Raw genomic sequence first — 20,309 nt, 5'->3', positions numbered from 1 at the left:
AACACCAGCTCTGGGCTTTGGTGCCGCTGTTTGTAGGACCGTAGATCCTCTCCCCGCCGTGACACTCCAGCAGCACCCCTTAAAAGCCTGGGTGACAGCAGAACATTTCCTTCACCTCCCCCCACGCTTACATGTTGTCGATCCAAGTGTGCTGCTGAAGGAAATGCAGCTGAGCTCTGCTTTCCTCTAGCGAAGCCCCCAGCTCCTGGACGTAACCGCTGCTATCGTAGAAAGAGATGTAACCCCAGTACCAGACCCTGCAGAGGAAGAGGAGCCAGGGGTGAGAGCTGAAGGACAGAGCAGCCGCTGGTACGCTCTCCCTCCTGGCAGGGCAGGAGCAAGCGTGCGGCTGCAGCCCCCCGACCCCTGCGCTGCACATCCCAGGGCGACGGCTGCCTCACGGGTTATTTCACAGGACAAATCACGGTGTTCCAAATCCTCAGCATCCCCAATCTCGCGTGTTCCCAACCTCAGAACAGCCCCAAGCCCTGTGGTGCCCCAGACTTCAACGAAGACGCATCCAGGGACAAACCAGAGCACAAACCAACTGCGATTTAACGCCCAGCACGCAGGCGGAGGCCAACCTCCCACCACCCCACTCCAACAGAAAGCCGGTGCTGCTCTGTGGGCGGCGGGCTGCCTTGTTCTGCAGCTTGTCTCTGCCCTTGAAGCCGGGGAGTCGAACTCTCTGCCCCAGGGCCCGAGAACAGCCCCACGCTGCCGTGCAGACGGCTCGAGGCGACACGCACATCTGCGGGGAAGCTGGGGGAGCGGCCCCTACGTGCCCCCCACCACCCACGCTGCCCGTGGGGACGTGTTCAGGGAAGGCCTTTGGCATTTCTGTGGGTATTTGTGCTTTGCCAGGCCCAGCTGGCCGCACTGAGGCGAGGGCTGGGAACCACCCGGGGCACCAAATGGAGCCGGGGGGTGTAGGTGCAGGCTGGGCGGCTCCTTACCCCGCCAGGTCGGGCGGAGAGTAGGACCAGGGACCCGTCACGTTCGTGGCCGCCCTTTCCCAGCCAGCGGCGTAGTCAGCAGTAGAAAAGCCGTGGGAGTCGGTGCAGCTCCTCCTGGCAGCCAAGCCCATGCCGTGCAGGATGTCCTGGGCACCGCGCTGGCACTCGGCTGCAACGAGACCAACCCCGTCAGCCCCCGGGGAGCCCAACGCTGCCAAAACCGCGCTGGGGCACACGGCTGAGCTTTCACACTCAGCATCCCCGTGCTTCCCAAGCCCCCTCCACCTCCCCGTCCTCAGTCACGCCTCCAGGAATCCAGCCAGGCTCTCCCTTTAGTGTAAATCCCCACGGCCGCCTGCCCCAGTCCATCTCCACAAGGCAGGACCAGAGGCACACCAGCACACACCCCGCAAAGAAAAACCTCCGTCACCTCCGTCTTGCGTCGTTCAGCCCCAGTTGCGCCCAGCCCCGGCCACCCCAGCCCTCCGGGAATGTCACCACCTGCTCCGTGACAGCGGAGCCACGGGGCCCTCGCCCTCCTACCTTCCTGCAGCCGGAGCTGGCGCAGCCGGGCGGTCCCCAGCGTGGTGCTGTAGCTCTCCTGACCCGAGCGGTTGTGGTAGAGGTAAGGGAGGAAGACCTGCGACATCCACAGCCAGAACTGATCCGACCTGCCAGGGGGAAAAGGTGTGAGAGGCAGAGCCCCCCGGGGCAGCTCTGCAGGTCTCACCCACGGCCATTCGTGTTTCAGCCGGAGAGGGGGACCGAGTTTTGGGGAGCCAGCCTGGGCTGCTCTCCTCCCGGGTGGCCAGCAGGCAGAGGCAGCATTTCCATCCCTTCCAAGGGCCGGGCTGGCATCAGGAAAATGTTTATTTGGCATGAAAGACCTAAAGGTGGTCGAATCCACTCGGCACCTGGGCGGGGATCAGACCAGTGGGTCTGTGGCAGCGCAGTGGGAAAGAGATGGCCTTTAGGGGCAGATTCTGCTCCGCTCTCCCTCTTTACACCACTTTCACCCCAGAAACTCCAGAGTTCACTGGGATCATTCCCAATTCATGCTGTGGTGAATCAAAGTCTCGGTGACTTTGCGCGGCACGGACAAGCCACGTCGACTGGCACAGAAGAGTCAAGGGGTCTGTAAGTGAGACGGGTACAAAGGGGCCGTTAACCCCAGGCAGCCGCTCCGGTGTCAGTCTGGACTGTTGGGAGTTTGCCGTGGTGTGGAAACTCAGCTGGGAAAACTTCATCTAGTTAAGCCACATGTGCAGAGCAAGGAGAGGAAGGACTCCGTGTTGACACGAGATGGTATTTCTGGTTCTCGTGACACCGGTTAAGGCTAAACCTTACAGTTGTAAATTCTGGAGACAGAGCAAACTTGTGTCCTTTAGGCCAGATCCAGAAAGATAAACATCTACAACTCACGCAGTCCCTTCCCACGGAGGAAACAAAATTCAGAGAAACGAAGGCTCTCAAGCCCCCCCCCGAGGAGAGAAGCAGGACCACAGGGACAAAAAGGACCCTGCTCACTGCCACACCGCGCTTTGCACGAGTGCCCAGCTCCGCAGAGCCACCAGTGCTCCCCACCACCTCTTATGGGAGCAACTGCGTAGCACGAGCCCAACAGCCAGCACCGGCCTGCCCCCCGCTGCAGCCCTGCACTGCGTCCCTGGCCCAAAGCACCACCTCGTTCCTCCCCATCCCCGGGGCCTTCGCAGTTACCTCTTGATGCGGAGGAACTCGCTGCTGCCCAACTGCTGCTTGATGGAGCTCTGCAGAAGGAAGGCCCTGCTGTTGCGGGAGGCGTCTCCGTAGTTGGTGAGCAGGACCACCAGCAGGAACATCATGTAGATGAGGAAATTCTGGCGAGCAGAGAGGAGAACGGGATTACACCCAAGCCCGGGGTGGTGGTGGGGGGTTGGTTCCTGACCCTGCAGCAAATCAGTGCTTTCCTCTGCCTGCTGCTTGCCGTGCAGCAGGATCAGGACCCAGAGCATGCTGTTCCGTCTTTTCCCGTATGGGAAGCGGCTTAAAACGGAACCCAGACCCCAGGCTCACAACCATGTGCTTTGGCCAAAGCGGCCAGCCCGGCACCACAGGTCTCAGTCCATGTGCATTGCACAACCTCCCCGTCCGAGCTCCTGCACGCTGCCAGCTCAGCCTATACGATGGTTATGGGGGTTTCCACCCTTAAAAGGGAAAAATCGCCCAGTAAAAAATAACTTGACTCCGTTAAAGCAGCTGTGTATTCCCAGCACAAGCGTGGGGGATTAGTGCTGAAAGACCTACAAAGAGAGTGAAACTTCTGCTCCTAGATGGGGACTTCTGTGTTTCACAAGACCCAACTAATGAATTTTCTTGTGCAAGCTGGGGTCTGCTCCCCACTGCAAACCCTGCCCGACCCTCAGACACCTCAGTTTCAGAGTCAGCCACACCAGCTGCTCCAAAGCAACTCCCTCACGGCTCTGTTTTGCAGCCACCTCAGATCTCAGAGCTTCACAGAGAAGGTGCATGTCATTGCCAGTCTTTTACAGACAGGGAAACTGAGGTAGAGACTGGAGACATGCACCTACTAGCTCGGGAGATCACAGCTGGATTGGGAGGACCCACACAAGGACGTGCCTCAGCTCCCGGAGGCAGCACCCTGCCCTAGGCACCACAGGCATCAGGAGGTGTCCTACCTTCAGCATCCTGTGGAGCAGTTTGACCTTTCTGGCCTCCTCCTTGGCCTGGAAAAGGGCAAACCCCTGCGGCGGTCGGACTTTGCTGATCTTCTCAGACACGTGCTCAACAAACGGATGCTCCACCAAGGTATCGTCTTCCTCTGGGTGCAAGCGCTTGGCAACCAGTGAGAAATAGAGGGCTTCCAGCAGAACCTGGGGAGACAAGCAGTGTCGTGAGCCTGCAGAGAGCTGTGCCACCACAACTGCCGCGGGCAGCAGCTCCCGTGGGCCTTCCAGCACGGACAGCGGGCACGGCTCAGCTGCTGAGGACTCTCTCGGAGCAGCTAGACAACCTCGAAAACGAATTGCCACCAGCCCTACTGCTGCTGGTGTGCACACCCTCCCCTTCCTGCCGGGATACGAAGACGGCAGAGAGTATTCAATCCACTCAGGGTCCACTCTGACTTGATGAGTACCTGGACACGATTAATTACAGCTAATACATCCACACGGGCCTGCGTACTCATGTTATCCTTACCTTCAGGGGCTCCCAGACCAAGAAGGATGCCAGAAAGCTGAATATCCCTGAGATGAGCCACATGAGGGCAACGCTGGAGGAAAAGCCCACCCCGATCCACACGGAGACCCCCGTGGAGGTGGCGAAGAGGAGGAGACTGATACCATGAGCCAGGTAGGAGCACCAGGGTGGCAGCAAGCGCTTCCTGAACGTTTGGTCTGCAACTGGAAGGAGGAAGGAAAAAAAAAAAAGGCAGCATAAATTTAATGTTTATTAATGGGCCAAAGGGTCCCGATGGGCACAGGAAGGGCTGAGCGCACCAGTCACCCCAGCAGAGAGCTCGCCACCAGTCCTGGGTGAGTTTGGAGGGATTATCCCAAACATCTCCCAGTAAGCAGCAACACAGAGAGCACACTGAGCAGCCAGCCTCAGAAGAGCAGCCTCCCATCTGCAGCCAGCAGGCTGGGGCAGGAGGAGATGGGATCCTGACTTGGGTAGCGGGATGGGTTCCCTACTTTCTCTCAGAGCCCCAGGACACTGTCACACCCAGCCTGGCTGGAGGTGCTGCTGTCAAACCCATGGGAAGCCACACAGATCTGTTGCTCTGGCTGCCTTCAGACTGCCAAGCCACCCTGCCCTGGGGCCCGCTCAGCACAGCTTCTTTCACCCACCCATGCAAATCAATGCCTGCATAAAGATACTACAACCATTCATCAACCACGGCAAAATGATGGATTTTAACAGACCCAAGAGGATTGCTGCTGCAAAGTCCGACTTCCCAGGCTGCAGCCTGCCCCAGGGAGGCTGTGCCTCAGGAAGCCTAGAGCTCGTGCTAAGAGAACCGAGGCCGAGCTGCTCCGCAGGGCACCCAGGCACTTATCACCCCCCGGACCCGGCGGGGGCTGACAGCCCGCTCCCTGCCTTGTGCAAGCCCGGCTGGCCGGGCGCCGTGTTGCATGACCCGGTGGGAAACCACCTTTTCTTTGCTTTCTTGATTTCAACATTCCTTTGACTCCCTTTCCCATCTGGTCATCTGGAAACTCTCGCTCTCTCAGGCCGGACAGACGAAGGGACTGACGGCTGCAGAGAGCTGCAGGGAGCAGAATATCTGGGGAAGCAGCAAGCGGAGCCTCCCTAGGGTGCACGGCAGGGACTGCTGCAGCGCAAGCGGTGGCCCAGGACTCACTGAGATTGAAGCTCCAAGAGAAGCTGGCAGCAAACAGCGAATAAACCCCGAGCAGGGGAGCAGCCTCTCCTAAGGCTCCTCCTCTATCTACCCGCCTGTGCCCCGCAAGTGCCGCCACGTGCGACGGCCCCTCTCCCTGCCCGTCCCCACCCTCCCAGCCCTCGTACCTGTCCACGTCGACTTGGCTGATCTGCTGACTTCCCTGGGAGGAGCTGCCATGCTCTGGCCTTTGTCGTTCAGCTTCTGCATCATGACAGTCTCCACCTTCTCCCCGAACACGCTGGACCTACCAAGGCAAAGGGGTGACATCGGCGAGCCGTGCCACTGCTGCCTCTGCGGTCAGCAGGCTGGCACCGAGGTGGACTGAACTCCAGTGCCAACACCAGTGCAGCAGCCCCGGACCAGTTAGGAGCACTCCCTTGTAGAGCAGCAGGCCCCAGGCTTGCTGAGGCAGGCCAGCACCGCTCTGTGTCTCCTGGAGGAGGGCTGAAAGTCTTTCCCCTCCCTTGACCTGCCGCTTTGCACTAGCTGGCGGTCAGGGTCCTGAAGCAGGGTGCTCTGGGCAGAGATTCAACCCCTGTTCTCCCTCCCGTCAGCACCATGAAGCCAACCCGTGACCCAGCACTTTGCAGCAGCCCACAAGGCTCTGGAGATACACCTTCAGCTGGGGCTTCAAGGGGATATTCTAGGCAGCTCCTGGAAGGGTGGCAGTGCCCTGCTGGAGCTCTGGCTGGGAGGGCTGCAGGAATCATGGCCAGCGAGAGCACAGCGGCTCGTGACGAGGCCGTCCCAGGCGTCTGCGGTGTCTCAAAGCCCGGCTCAGCTCAGCTCGCGGTGGCTGGGGGCAGCAGAGCTGGCTGGCGCAACACCGGCCGCCGCGGAGCGGGGTGGGAGGTCAAGGGGCACTGGCTCAGTGGGGGCTCTGCACCCCAAATACTTACAGGCCTGAGATCAGATCCGTTTCAGCCCTCATGTACGGCCCGAGGTCCTGGGAATGGGAAATGCCACTAGCTCCATCTGCCAGGATCTGCCGGATCAGATCCTCGTCTGGGGAAAGAGAGTGCAGACAGCATTGGCAGGAGCAGAGCACCCAGCACCGCACCGGGGGACGGTTCTGCACCGCTCGGGCTCAGCCATATTTGTGGAACTGGGGAGGAGGAGGGCCAGGGTGAGGTCCTTCTCCACGGGACAGCCCTCCCCTCCTCCCTGTCTGTCCCCAGCTTGGCTGCAGAGCCTGGCATGAAACTGCTGGTATAGGAGGCCGAGTCCTTCTTCTCCAGCCATTTACAGAGGTTCAGAGACACACTGTGGCTTTGCAACCAGTGAAGACAATATTCACATCCCATGGGAAAACACCTCTCCTTGCCCTCAGTCTGCTGACTCACTTCAGACTGATTCACATCAGGATTTCTGCTTTCCCAGACTGAAATCCCCATGAAGAAAACACGACCCTCCTCTTCTGCCCTTCAAATTCAAGCCAGCGGTGCCGGCGGCAGGTTCTGCTACTCTGCCTTCTTCAGAGCTGCACCAGGGCTCCCAGGGACCAGAGGGCTCCTCCTGCACTTCCCTGGGGCATTCGCACCCTGGCACAAAGCGATGCCACCCACGCACCCACCTGAGGCGGAGAAATACCGAGGCTGTCCCTGGTGAACGCCAAGCGACAGGCTGTCCTCCTCAGTTGCCAACGGGGCCTCGAGCCCAAGGTGGCGGCTGGCCCGGCCTCTCTTCAGCTTCTGGATGGTGTTGCCCATGATGGAGGGGTCACTGAGGAGGTCTGGCCAGCTGAGCAGGGCCTCGCTGGAGGGCCACCGCACCAGGCTGCGGGAAAACAGAGGAAGGGCTGCAATCAGGGACATGTGGGGAATGGGAAGCATGAGAAAAGCAACTGTCCCAGCCTGTAGGACTCTCTAGGAGGGAAATGGCTGTGGGAGCACAACCCCAGTCTATCAAAGCAGAAAACTACACTAAGCACCTACTTGCTCCATCCCCAGAAACCTACTCACCTTTTGGAGTCCTCCAAGAACAGATCTGTTTTGGTTTGCTCAGAGAAGGCCTGTGGAGGAAGCAGAGACATTTCAGGCACATGACACTGGTTCGTGCCTGGTTAAAACAGCAGGTTGTTAACATCAGGGGTCACTGGAAAGCTGGAGCCTGAGCTATCAGCCCTGGGTCCACACCTCCGGGAGCCTGCTCTCCTCCAGAGATAATGCCCAGGCACGCTGGGAAGCTCCTTGCTCACAGACACAGAGCAGTAGCTTGTGCACAGCACCTGGGACTGGCCTGGGCAGAGAGGCAGGCGAGAGGCCAAGGGCTGGGGCTCTCTCCCATCACTGGCATTTGCCAGAGGCACTTGGGTGCCCCAGCACTCGCACTGACAGCCGTGGATGGACGCTGTGTCCGTGCAGGGGAGCACACAGACCCAGGCAGCCTGACCAGCTTTCAGGTGGGAAGAAGGTTACCTCTGCCCGGAGCCCGGGGAAGGTGGGGAAGGAGCTGTCGAGGATTGAGGAGTCCAGGTAGTTGTCGATCTCCAAGGATTGCTGGTCTGAGTGAGTCAGGGTGTGGTTGATGGAGACCTGCAGGAGACAGGAAGGCTTGAGCAGAAAAGGGAGGGATGGAGGTGACGATGTCCTGGTTGCTCAGAGCCCTGCTGCTCAGTGGTTCCCAGCAGCTCCCTACTCTGCTGGGGAGCTCCACACTGGTGCAGGCAGAGCTGGGGGATCCCAGGCTTGCCCAGGGGGGCTGAGAACAGGCTCATGCACATCCTCCACTGCCTCCCAGGCACCTTGGGCACTTGTACCCACATTTACCACAGCCCAGGGCCATCAAGGCTGGCCCAGAAAGCCACACGAGCCTGTAACCTCCTGCAAAGCAAGGAGAGCTTACAGGAGCAAGAAGGATCAGGCACATTTGCTGCTCATCAGTCACTGAGCAGCTAGCTGCAGTACTTAATGGGGCTGCTAATTGTGTCTAACTAGTCATTAAATCCCCAGCTAATCCTTTCACAGCTGCCTGACCACAGCTCTGCTCAGGCAGCTGAATCAGTACCCAGGGCAGGCATTTCATCCACAATGCTCCACTGAGCACCTCTCGAGCTCCTGCCAACACAGCAAAGGGTCGTACCTTCAAACAGCACTTGGGTACCTATCGCATACCGAAATCAAGAGGGAGTAAGTGCCTAAACAGCTTTTAAAACGGGCCCTTTTGGTCTCTATCTGGGCACTGTCAGAACCCAGGCAGCGATCTGGCCCTCTAAGGTCAGGGGCCGCTCCCAGCTCAGGAGGGAGGCAGAGACCTGCTAAGGGCAAGGGTCTGGCCACGGCGCAGGGCAGCACACTGGGCAAGCGCAGAGACCAGCTGGAGAAGTGATGTACCACGAAGGGCAGCATCTAGCCTCAGGATGAGCAAACCTGGTGGCATCACCCCCACCCGGGCAGCCTGGACCTGCTTCTCCACATTACCTTGCCACGAGCCATCCGGAAGAGAAATAAAATGACCAGGTAGAGAGGGTAGACCACCACGCTGGACACCAGACCAACAGCCACCGTGTCCACGTTAACAGGGATCAGGTTGGAAACGGCCCCGTTGCTGGAGAGAAGCAAGAGAGAGCAGAGACGGGCGTTAGGAGGAGCGCTCAGGGCTGCCAGCGAGGCACGGAGTGAGACCAAACCGCACCGCAGATGCGCCGAGAAAGAAACGAGCTTTCACGGGCTGCGCTAACAGATGACCCAGCAAAACCAGGGAGGGGGGAAAACTGAGCAGGTCGTCCTTGGTCATCCGGGTCCTGATCCCAGATTCTTTGGAACGGGAAGGGCAGACTCAAGGCCACAAGCAAGGCCCCTGCTCCTGGCAGACGTAAGGTCTGTCTTGCCCTACGTCATGGGGAGCGCAGGAGGGGCCCTGAGGAGGTAAGGGACTGGCCAGAGCACCAAGAGACGCAGCGCACCTGAGGTGTACGTTCCCCACCACGCCGTACCACACGGCGTTGGCGCAGAGGAAGAGGAAGATGAGGAGGGAGCAGCAGGTGGCTCTCTGGACACGGGTGAAGCGGCTGCGAGGCGGGCGGTCCCACATGGACAGCCAGACGTGCTTCTCAAAGAAACCTCGCTGCAACTCTGCTATGAAGATGCGGGAGAAGCTCCTCAGCTCTGTCTCACCTGAGCACAAACAGAGAGAGACTCTCAGGGCCGGCTGTACCGCAGAGGGGACCCGGCTGCGCCTCCCGCGGTCCCTCCTGGGAGCCTGAGATGGAAGGAAGAAGCTGCACTGCCTCTCTGTGGTCCCTCCTGCGCAGCTGGGTCCTTGCCACGCCTTGTCCTCCAGCACAAAGGACCCAGCAGAGCACTTGGCTGCACAAGGCACCAACGCAGTGAGGAAGAGCCGGTGTGCAGGCTCTGCAGTCTCCCGCCTTCCTCGGCGCAATGAGAACGGCCACGCTGCTCGGCCACCCCAGCCCCACGCCCCCGGGGCTGAGCACTCACTGGCAGCATAAACCTCCTTCTCCACCATGCCATCGTTCTCTTCGCTCTCCACCGACAGCCAGTCGTTCACCAGGAAGAAGTAGCTCTTGCTGCTCTGCAGGTCCCGGACTATGACGTGCTGCAGGTACCAAGAGGGGCTGAGTCCTACAAGTGAAGAGATGAAGAAAGGTGTTCCACGGCAGACATTCCCCGCGTGGACCTGCAAAGCCGAGAGGGCAACAGCAGAGCCCCTCGGTGGGACGGCTGCAGTTACCCTGTGACACCACCTTCATCAGCGGGACCTGCACAGCCCCAAAGCCGAAGGCCTGGCACAGCCACGTCCCCTCCTGGGCTGTACAGACATTTACAGACACTGTCACAGCACGTCGCAGGACTTGTGTGCAGGATTACAGCCGACCAGCCTGCAGCCTTCCCCGTGAGGGAGACTCCATGTCCCCCCCACCCCCAGCAATCTTCCCCCAAGCCAGCAGGTCACCTTGGTCTCAAATCAGGGTGAGTCCAGACTCACGAGGCAGAGCAGGGCCTGCTTCTGCCCTGGGCTGTGGGATGGCTGCCTCACACCCGCCCGCGTCTCACCTTTGTTGTCGTGCCAAACGCGGATGCGCCAGATGCTGCCCAGGCTTCGCTCCGTGGCGATCTGAAACACGTCGAGGCTGTTGCGGTGGAAGGCGTTTTCCCCATCCAGGTGTCTGTGTCCACTTTTGTTGTCCACCCCGTACAGGGCGATCCCCACGTGGGCCGTGGTACCTGGCAGAGTTAACGGGGCTCACTCAGGGAAGTCCACCCAAGGTGGAGCTGTCCCCCAGCCCTGCCTGTGACCCGGGGCCAGATGCAAGGGCCCTTCAGAGGGGCCACCTGGAGACTCGGGGAGGAAGGAATGTGCTCAACACCCACCCCACACCCAGGGATAGTGTTACACAGCCTGGAGGGCAGCTGGCCTGGGGCATGGACCTCGGCATGCTCATGGTTTTCCTCTTTGGAGGGGAATGAATCGGACATTCCTTGCCTTGCTAACACCCTAATGGGAGGAGATGTTTATTCTGGATGGTTTTTTCCACCAAGTAGCTGAAAGACTTGTTTTCTTTGACTTCTCTCTGGTACCAGTTGCCAGATACTCCTTGGTCCACCGGCTCAACCTGGATGGTTCTTGGGGTGGCTTCAGGAGAACGCTGCTACCAGTGAAACCAGTGGGTACACTTAGATCAATGGGAGCATGTTTCCGGCAGTGACACGGAGGCACTCCACCTCTGTCCTCGCTTAGAGCGTCCACATCCCAACTGACCAGATTTCCAAGTCCAGGATGATGTTTCTGGCCGCTCTAGCTATAAACCCAGCCCCAGATCAGAAAGCCAAGCTTTCCACCTTCATGCCGCTGGGAAAGATTCAGGCGGCAGGACAAAGCGATGGATGCTGGAGGACAGCAAAATGGTCCATCTAAAGGGCCCACAAGGCCTGGATGCTTCTGCAGGAGAGGGTGGGAAGGTGGGGAACAATCGCTGCCTCTTGGCTGTTCCTGCAACCACAGCCCAGTCAGGGAAAGCAGGAGGGGGCATTCCTATACTGGGTGGTTCCTGGCAGCAGCGGTTGCTTGTCCCACGCCAAGAGCAAGCAGTGGGGCAGCAGGCTCTTCTGCACAGCTCTTGAGCTGCCCATCACCACACAATAAAACCCCTGAATGCTGTGGGAAAGCCCTGAGCTGACTGTCTGCTGAGGGCTCCTCCAAACATCGGCTCAGCTCTGGGCCAAGCAGGGGAACGTTTGGTGCATGACGCGCTGAGGTGAGATCTCCGGGGAGCTACACAGATGTCACCCCAGGAATCAAGCACAGGAGATGTCTCTGGGCTGACCTGATCCTCTGCCCCAGCCAGTTTTCACCAGGATCTCGTATTTGTACAGCCCGTTCTTCCCGCAGAAGGGAATCACCCCCACTCGGTTAATGTCAATCATGTCCAGCTTGTGCACGATCAGCGCAGCCACCGAGTAGGTCACAAAGCAGACGGCACACGTCAGCAGAACGATGTAGTTGAGACCTGGGCCTGGAGCCTAGGAGAAAAAAAACCCGACGTTGGAAGGCACTCTCCTTCCCCAGGAGGACCTCCCTCCACTCCCCAGGAGTCGGGCTGCCTCCCTCCTGGCTATAGCCATCGTTCACGCACACGACGCCGCAGGCAGACAGACAGACCTCTCCCGGCTCAGACCGCGCGGAGCGGAGCTGCTGCAGCAGCTGCCGAGAGCTCTCTGCTCCCACCCACGTCACGCTGACAGAGCTTGGAGGAGCCTGAACGCCCCTGGGAGGCAGGGAGCAGCTGGCAGGCGCCAGCTCGCTGGGATAAAACAGTGCTGGGTGCCAGCTGGGAGGAGCGTTTGGCACCTCCCTCCGAGGTGAACACCCCGCCAGGTGTCCAGAACAGAGAACAAAGCCATCTGCAAAGGTCTGTTTTTAGCAGCGGCAGCCAGGATTCATGATCAGAGGACACAGGCCCTCTGTGAGCTGTGCCCATCTGCAGCTCCCAAAGGCTCTCGGGTACTCGTGCTGGTCTGCCAGCTGGGCACAGGTCGGCCACGACCCGGCTTGAACGTAAAGCCAACGGGAGCCCGAGGCTTTCCTCTAGGGGACAACCATCTGCTCAGCCTGTGGCAATGCTGCACAGTCTCTGCTTTGTTTTACTCACAGGAAAGATGAACTGGACAGAGTTTGGGGGGACAAAGAGACTGGCCCCAAAGGCGGTGAGGTGCTGGGTTAAGCACACAGCCTGGTCTGGCCTGGTCTCTTCCAGCGGGATGATGCCTTCTGTCTTCCAGCGTTTCTCCTGCTCGCTGAAGTACTGGCAGAGGGAGGTGTACAGCCCCAGAGTCACCTCCACCGGGGACCAGCTGAAATGGTTTGTGATGTTGAAGTAGTATTTCTGGATGGTGTCATCAGTTCTGGAGAAGGGAAAAGACAGCGGGGAGACGTTGTCAACCCGCTCGCTGAAGGGACACAAACCCTGCTCTGATGGACGGCTGCTGCAGGGACGGCTGAGCACGCACCCAACGAGTGAACGTGGTGTAATTTACACCGCCCTTGGGCTGTGCACAAACTCTGGGGTTCCACAGACCACTTTAATTCTTTATCTTTGTATTATTTCAGCACCTGGAGCACTACGTGGCACATCTTTGGGCTGACAGCCTTGCACAGCTCTCCCACCTGCCCTTCCCCGTGTCCCACTGACCCACACGATCCTTCCAGAGCAACTCCATGGTTCTTGGCTGGGAGTAGATTTTCCCATTATGATGATTAATCCCTCTTTGAGCAGCCTGTTACCAAAAGCCATGGAAGCTGTGTCAACTCACACAACAGCGGCTCCACTCTGGCCCCAAGCTGCCTATCTTTTCTTCTCAGATAATGCCCTGGAATGGCTCCTAAATAACACGCGGCATGAACACACACACACACACTCCTGGGCAAGGCAGCAAGTCAGCAACTGGAGTTACAAGAATGGGCGCTCTGATAAAAAGACAGGAGCCCACAAGGGAACCTGCACTCTCCTCCTGCCACGCGCTGGGAAGCTGAGCTCTGAGGACAGAGGTGCTGATCTGCACGTCGGGATCTAGGCTAACGGCGGTGCTCTGCGCTGGGAAAACAGTTTGACGAGCTGCATGAAGCAAGCCCTGAACCTGCAAAAGTCAGCGTGAGGCCCTTGGGGAAAGAGTCCTGGTAAAGATGGGATCGCTAGTGCCCAGAGGATGAAAGCCTGGACAGGCAGCAGCCAAAGAGACTGCAGCAGGTATCAGGCAAGCGAGCAGAGAAAAGGGCAGCGGGGGGAGATTCATCACCAGGAGAGGCCCTGGGGGAAGGTTGTGATGCTCTCAGGGAATGGGATCTACAGCTCTAAAAAGGGGAACCCTCCCTCACCTGGAGCAGAAAGGCAAATCACGGAGCACTGAGCTGCTTTTGTGCCAGCGGCAGAAGATGTCTGGGAAGGAGGGAGTGCCAGGGTGCTGATGCTGGGGTGTAGGAACGGCAGCTTGCAGCTCCCTGCCCAGGAGAGCTGTCTGCTCTGCGGACAGAGGAGCACTGTGGATAGCTACACTGCCAAACAGCCCGGTAGATAAACCACGGCAAGGCCCTGGGCATCCTCCCTCACATACATCCACGGGACAGCCTGCGGGTGACGAGGATTACAAGGGAGGCTTCTCTTACCGGGGCGAGGTGAAGAAGGTGTAGAGCTTGTGGTCACTTCCAGCCAGGGCATCCAGGCCAATTTTCTTAGAGGCACTGCAGTTGTGCTCGTTGGGCTCTGGTTCGTGGTGGAGATAAGCCATGATGAACGGCTCAGGCTCGCTTGCAATGTAGTGATCTGCATGGGGAGGGGGAATAAAAACAGCAAGTGCTTGTTAAACACCAGGGAGAGCTCGGCCACAAGCCTGCTGCCAGCAGCGGATGCTCAGGGAGGAGTATCGGGAATGCAGAAAGCTGGGAGAGATGCTTTTCCAGATGGCGCTCTCTGCAGTTCAGAGGATCCCTGAGCAAGAGACTCTGGATACCGTTGCACCTGACCAAGAGAGGGACGGGATGAACCCCCTCCAGGGCTAATGTGGCTCAACAGAAGGGCTGGGAAAAGCAAAAAGCTTCTCAGCGCCAGAACCCCCAAGCCAGGATCGCACTGGGGACTGGGTAACGCCCCTGACAGCCGGGACCTCAACCACGCGGCGTGGAACCTGCTGCCTACACCTGACAGCCCCTCCCACACCAGTTATCTCTTGACACAGCTCTCCTTAGCTGCAACACCCAGCCCTCCTCTCCCACGGGAAGAAACAGCAAAGAGCATAAAGAGTGGGATCTGTCTGCGCTACCATTCAGGACTCTGTAAGTGAGCTGGAAGTGCAGTCCTGCTTCTCTGTTGTTGCTCTCCATAGTCACAATTAGGCTCACAGATGTTCTTGCCTCGATGACTTCCGTGCCAGCAGAGAGATTGTCAGCGTCTGTGTTGTTTGACACCATGACGGTGATGGCTTTCTCCGAGTCTAGGCTCCCAATGGGGATCTGCACCCCGTTGTGTGTCTGAAACTCCATGGAGGCGACCTTTGTGGACACGGTGTAGTTGCTGATGTAACCAAAAGGGAAAGGATTGGAGTCCACTTGGAACATGACTTGAATGACATCCGTCAGGTTGGAAAGGGTGGTGTTGAACGCCTGGGGGATGGAGAACTGGCAGTTTGGTGTGTTTTCATAGCAAAGCAAGTTAAAGGGATCAGACCGCTTGCCTGTGGCCTTAATTTCTCCTCCCACCAGCTCAAGGGGCTCTTCATTCAGCACTCGAGACTTCATGAGGATGCGCATCAGGCTGGAAGACAGGTTGTAGGCTTTGGGAGCTAGCAGCAAATTGTGGGAATCAGCCAGCAGCTCCTGGGGCTTGGATTCTTGTGAAACCGTATTGACAAGGTGAATTAGGTCACCTGCCAGGAGAGAAATAAAGGTGCAAACAGAGGAAGTGTTAAATAGCCCAGATAACTGCTACGGTCCAGGTAACACCTGACACCTTCCCAAAACAATCAGACAAGCCTTTCCTCGCCGTAACTCCACACTGCACTGGAAGTGTTCAGTAGCCCACGGCTAAACATAGAGCTGTCAGCAATTCCTGCAGTCTGTCAGCTAATTGACAAAGTTTGGTGGTGAATACTTAATCACAACAGGCTTTATTTTCCCCCTGTCTAGTGACTAGAACAGCAGATTGGGAAACAGGGAAAGAACAGATAAAGCAAATGCTTGTTACTAAGTTTTTGCACTAGTGGAGAGCACTCGGCAACACGAGGAGCGAGGTGAAGGTGTCTCTGCTTCCTCCCAGGGTACCCAGGCGGGAATTTCCCCACGCTGTTGACGGGCGCCCCAGTGAAGTTTGGCACCTTCCTCAGACTGCAGCCAGGAAGGCAAGCATCTGGAAGCTGTTACTCACTGTTTACCAAAAAGAGAATTCCCTGGAGTATTAGTGAGTTTATTAACAACTGTCATATTCACATGTCGGCAGAGACAGCTGCCAAAGCCAGAACAGCCCTGGGAAAAAGTGCAGGGAGAGGAAAGTACCGGGGTGCCACACTCCACGTGTTGGATGCCATTTCCCCAACAGCTCGGAAAGGCCAAACCCCTCATGGTACAGGAGAAAGCCTTCCCTCAGCGCCCTGCGCAGGGAGATCCGTGCCCTCGGCGGCACCTCATCAACTGCCACCCGCTCCCGCATGAACAAGACTGACCCGTGATGTTGAGGATGTTGTCGGCGATGCCGGTTGGCGTCACAGTGCCCTGGGTCGTTTCCCCTTGCAGAATGGTCATCATGGTCTCCAGCTTGTTCAAGGTCCTTGTCAGGCATGACTTGCACACCAGCTCCTTGCTCACCACCTGCAAAGGGAAACACAGTCGGACTCAGTGGGAACACTCCCAGGCAAAGGCGAAGGCACGTCCAGCTGGCTCAGTCCTGCAAAGACCCGAGTACCTTCGTTCAAACACCGTCCGCACTCTGAAAGTCACCCCTGCTCTTTCCAGCCCCAGGGAGGTGGCTGCAGAGACCATGGCTGCTCTGCTCACGCCGAGCGATGCCAAGAAGCTGGTGGTGTCTCCAGGACTCTTCCACCCACCTCCCAGCGCACAGGCAGGCGTGCCAGAGCCTGATGGAGGATGCGTGAGGGCTGGAAAGAGCCACGAAGGGCAGCATATTGAAGTTCCTTCGAGTTCACTTGTCAGGAGCAAGCACATCTCCTGCTGTTGCACCTCACGAGCACGCCTTTGGGACCACACGCTATTCCTACAGAGATCAACCAGAAGGAGCTGGGAAGGACTCCTGCACCACTCCACTATCTTCAGTGGAAGCAGGATTTAGCCCTCACTGAATCCATTTCAGTGTCCAAATACTCCTGAAAGCTGTGGGAGGGATCCTGCCACTCCGGCATGATGGATGTCCCTCCCTCTGCTCCCAGATGTGTCCAAGAAACAGAATGTTCTAGCCATGGCCTGGAGCTCCCTGCACTCTCGAGGGCTAAATGGGAGGGACTGAAGCAACACATGGAAGCTGTTACCATAACCCCATTCCTAGCCTTTATTCATCTTTTTTTCTTTTAATCATCACAGGATTCAGACGTGATTCACCATATGCTTTGGTGAAGAATCGAAACAGCATCTGCAGGTCTAGAATTCCCCCTTTTCTGCTTTTCTTTGTAAGTGATGAGAAGTGAGGACATCCTATGTAAACTGGAGTCCACAAAGCACAGTCAGGTATCGAGGAGGTGGGGAAGAAAAAGGGGTATGGGGAGGAACCACCCAAGGGCAGCTACCCCTTAGGAAGGAGAATTGACTAACAAGACTGAGATTCTTTTATTCCCCTCCAGGAGAAATGAATTCTGATTTTTCCTCTCCCCTGTAGGTAAAAACGTATCAGCACTGATTGACACTTGTACAGGAAAGGAAATGTGTGAACTCCACGCTTGCCTCAACCACTTGGGAAATTCTAGCTTACTCTTTTTCTAAACTTTTAATTCCAATCCAGAGCACAAACTAAACCTAGAACGCCAGCTTTTCCCGTGGAAGAAAAATTCTGTTTCTAGACCTAAGCTTCCACAGTGAGATCAAGTCACAGGGCAAGCGCACACGGGAGAGACAGCAACAAACCCATCCAGCATCGGAACGGGATGGGCCGAACCCCAGATCCCCGAGCAAAGGTAAGTAGAAAGAAGTGATTCTTGAGCTTTACAGACTTTGAAGCAGAGAATTTACAGGCTTTGAAGCAAAGGAGCAGCAGAATAGGGACGCTGTGGGTGGGATGTAGCAGTCTGTCCATCACTTCCATGACAGCCTGTTCCCGCTGAGCGAGGGTGCTGGCCTGGCCGGGGAGGCGATGCGCAGCCAAGGCCAGGGTACCCGACTCCAATCCTGAAAGCAAAGATTTGGGAGGGCGGGGAGGAAGAGCATGCCAGAGCAGCCTGGCTGGCCCCCAAACCCCAAGCACATTATATAACTGGGCTCTCTTCCCCTTGCCCATCTGACAAAACACACAAAGCCACTCCTAAATCCACCAGGCAGCAGCCCCAGCACTGGGGAGCTGAAACTGGGAGCTGGCTGGGGAACACGGCGCTTCCAGTCAGCAGCGGAGCAGAGCAGCGTTTCTAATCTCGCATGGTAGAAACAGGGCTGGAAGCAGCGTCAGTCCTTGGCGCTGTCCCCTGGCTCAGGGCAGGCCTGGCTCTACTTGTGTTACTCCTGATGGAGCCCAGCCTGTCCTCGGAGATTCTGCGACTCCCCCAGCACTTATTCCAGTGCTCCTCCAGTCTGTCAAGGCTTGTCCTACAGTCTCCGTCTGCAAGTGAAGGAACCTACTCGCTAGCAAGCTGCCACATCAGGGCTGGTACCCGAGAAGGAGCACAGAGTTCTGAGGTGCTGTCTTCCAGCAGATGCACACATCTTACCAACACCTGCTAGACGGGTGGCACGGCGAGGGGCAGAGCTGACAACACTTAGGACATCACTAATGATGTCAAGAAGTGATACCTGTCCTCCCTGGGTGGTACGGGTGCGGGGGAGAGGGAGAGACAGGGAAGTAGAACAAGAATTGAAGAGCATCTAAGCTGCACTCGGAAGAGCAGGAGGCTGGAGGTGGTGATGGGGAACGTACCGTGCACTGCGCCAAGGCGGCGGAGATCTGCTGGATATCATCAACCGTGCTCACGTTCAGCGAGTTCAGGGTTTCTGTGATATTGTTGCGAGTCCAGGTCCGGAGTTCAAATTCATTCCCAGTCTCAGGTTCCAGAAGCATGGACCGCTCGTACTGGGAGGGGAGGAAAGCAGGTAGAGTGAGGAAACGTTTCAGAGGACGATGAGCTGTGCTGAAGTCACCTCCTCCCTGCACTCTGTATCTCCCTGCCTGTGCTCCTCCCCAGAGGGTGATCTAATGACCTGGTTTTTCCTCAATTTCACTTGTGCGCTCCAGGCACTTATCTTAACAGCCTTGCACTTGACAGCGAAGTAGGACACCCGTGTGCAGTCCTGACCCAGCTAAGCACAGCGCCTGTGCTCAGGGATCGCCCCTGCCCGGCTTCCAGGCGTGCAGCAGGCTCTTATCGGGCAGGAAAGCATCAGTATCGACCGAAACTCCCGCCCTGCCTACAGAGATGCACGTGGAGGGACTGGGCCCTACTTTAGGTAGGGGTGAAAGTGAATGCTGCCAGGAGGATGATGCTCCTGCTCTGTGGATTACGAGCCATGTATGCAGGCAGGGGTCTTTCTGGCTGTACCAGCTCAGCAGTCAGAACAACGAGGTCTCCTTAGCACCCACAGCATCGCCTGAGCAGCTACAGGGAGTTTCCAGCCTTGCTGAGCTGGAGTGAGGTGGCTGGCTCAGGGTGAAGGAGGTGAGGCAATCTGGGCTAAGATTTCTGTTTCTAAATTCAGTGTTTAGACTTGAGTTTGGCAGTAAAGAGGAAAAACTATCTGAATACGAGGGAGAAAAAAGCAGGCTGCATGGGAGATGCCCCGGTCACTGCCTTCTCGGGGACCTCGTGTTTTATTTTGCAGCCCCTCTGCTTTCCCTGGTCATCCTGGCTGGAGCTTGTTACTCTTTTTGATGCATGAAAACAGCTCCAGCCCAGCTCACAGCATGCACGTACACTGATTTACATGAAAAACTGTAGTATTAGTCATTTCACTATATAGCTATATAGCTGAACAACATTAGGAGCGGTTGCAAGGCTTTCTGGAGGCCCCTCTTGGGCAGCGAGTGCTGCTTTACCTCATTTAAGATGGTGATGAGGGCCAGAGAGTACTCAATGACCTGCTGAGGGTCCCCTTGTTTCACCAAGCCCTGGAGCACGGTGTCAGTTTGATTGTAGAGCCAGTGGGAGAGGCTGGGGAACCCTTCGGGCAAGCCGATTTCCATGGAGCTGCCAAGGGAAAGAGGCATTTGGGTTAAGTGCAGACTACAGCATGGGGCTGCTGGAAGGGGGCAGAGTCTGCCCTTTAGCTGGGAAGGAAGAGGAGGGGGGAAGCAGGTGGTTAAGCACCGAAGAGATCATTGCTGATGCTTGCCCTGGTGCCCAGTTTGCACACGCTGTATGTAGGAACATCACGGACCTGAAGCCTGGTTCCTCACTGCGGCAGCTCTGTGAAGCTGCAGGTGGAGGATGCACACGGGTACAGTGAGCCCAGTGGAGAAAATCCAGGTTTAGTTTGATGGAGCAGAAAGAGCACTTAAAAACCAGGGTTGGTGTGCTGGGAGGAGCTGCACTGCTGCTGGCATCGTCCCCTGGGGTCTGAGGAACAGCCAGGACACAGATCCTCCTCCACAGGCACTGCAGGACCGCGTGCTCCAGCCCAGGACCACATGTACAGTGCGGGAAGCTGCAAATCAGCCTCGAGAAGGAGCAGTCCTACAGCTCGGTCGGGCAGCAGGACGCTGCTCAAAGACCTGTGGGCACTTGTCACCTGCATGGAGCACACTGGAAACCAAGGGGCGTTTGCAGAAGGGATAACTGGGCTTTCAGGGTACT

The 20,309-nt window shown here is 57.4% G+C and overlaps 1 protein-coding gene across 2 annotated transcripts in view; it reads right to left on the bottom strand.

Moving 5' to 3' along the window:
• The window catches only part of PKD1 (polycystin 1, transient receptor potential channel interacting), a 93,727-nt gene that overhangs the window by 3,350 nt on the left and 70,068 nt on the right, over positions 1-20,309 (bottom strand). For both annotated transcript variants that reach the window (XM_086473284.1, XM_086473286.1), the window contains exons 20-41: positions 19,553-19,703; positions 18,440-18,592; positions 16,032-16,176; positions 14,637-15,239; positions 13,984-14,140; positions 12,473-12,725; positions 11,648-11,843; positions 10,377-10,547; positions 9,801-9,944; positions 9,266-9,476; positions 8,781-8,907; positions 7,779-7,895; positions 7,323-7,372; positions 6,935-7,137; positions 6,261-6,366; positions 5,487-5,605; positions 4,155-4,357; positions 3,635-3,829; positions 2,676-2,815; positions 1,500-1,627; positions 957-1,125; positions 132-257 (exon numbers count right to left, since the gene is read on the bottom strand). In XM_086473284.1, the coding sequence (XP_086329410.1) occupies positions 132-257; positions 957-1,125; positions 1,500-1,627; positions 2,676-2,815; positions 3,635-3,829; positions 4,155-4,357; positions 5,487-5,605; positions 6,261-6,366; positions 6,935-7,137; positions 7,323-7,372; positions 7,779-7,895; positions 8,781-8,907; positions 9,266-9,476; positions 9,801-9,944; positions 10,377-10,547; positions 11,648-11,843; positions 12,473-12,725; positions 13,984-14,140; positions 14,637-15,239; positions 16,032-16,176; positions 18,440-18,592; positions 19,553-19,703 (3,867 nt within the window). The remainder of the gene's footprint in view (positions 1-131; positions 258-956; positions 1,126-1,499; positions 1,628-2,675; positions 2,816-3,634; positions 3,830-4,154; positions 4,358-5,486; positions 5,606-6,260; positions 6,367-6,934; positions 7,138-7,322; positions 7,373-7,778; positions 7,896-8,780; positions 8,908-9,265; positions 9,477-9,800; positions 9,945-10,376; positions 10,548-11,647; positions 11,844-12,472; positions 12,726-13,983; positions 14,141-14,636; positions 15,240-16,031; positions 16,177-18,439; positions 18,593-19,552; positions 19,704-20,309) is intronic.

The sequence above is a fragment of the Leptosomus discolor genome, chromosome 14 (assembly GCF_034619465.1).
Source record: "Leptosomus discolor isolate bLepDis1 chromosome 14, bLepDis1.hap2, whole genome shotgun sequence".
Lineage (NCBI taxonomy): Eukaryota > Metazoa > Chordata > Aves > Leptosomiformes > Leptosomidae > Leptosomus > Leptosomus discolor.
This window is presented reverse-complemented; position numbering and strand designations above follow the sequence as displayed.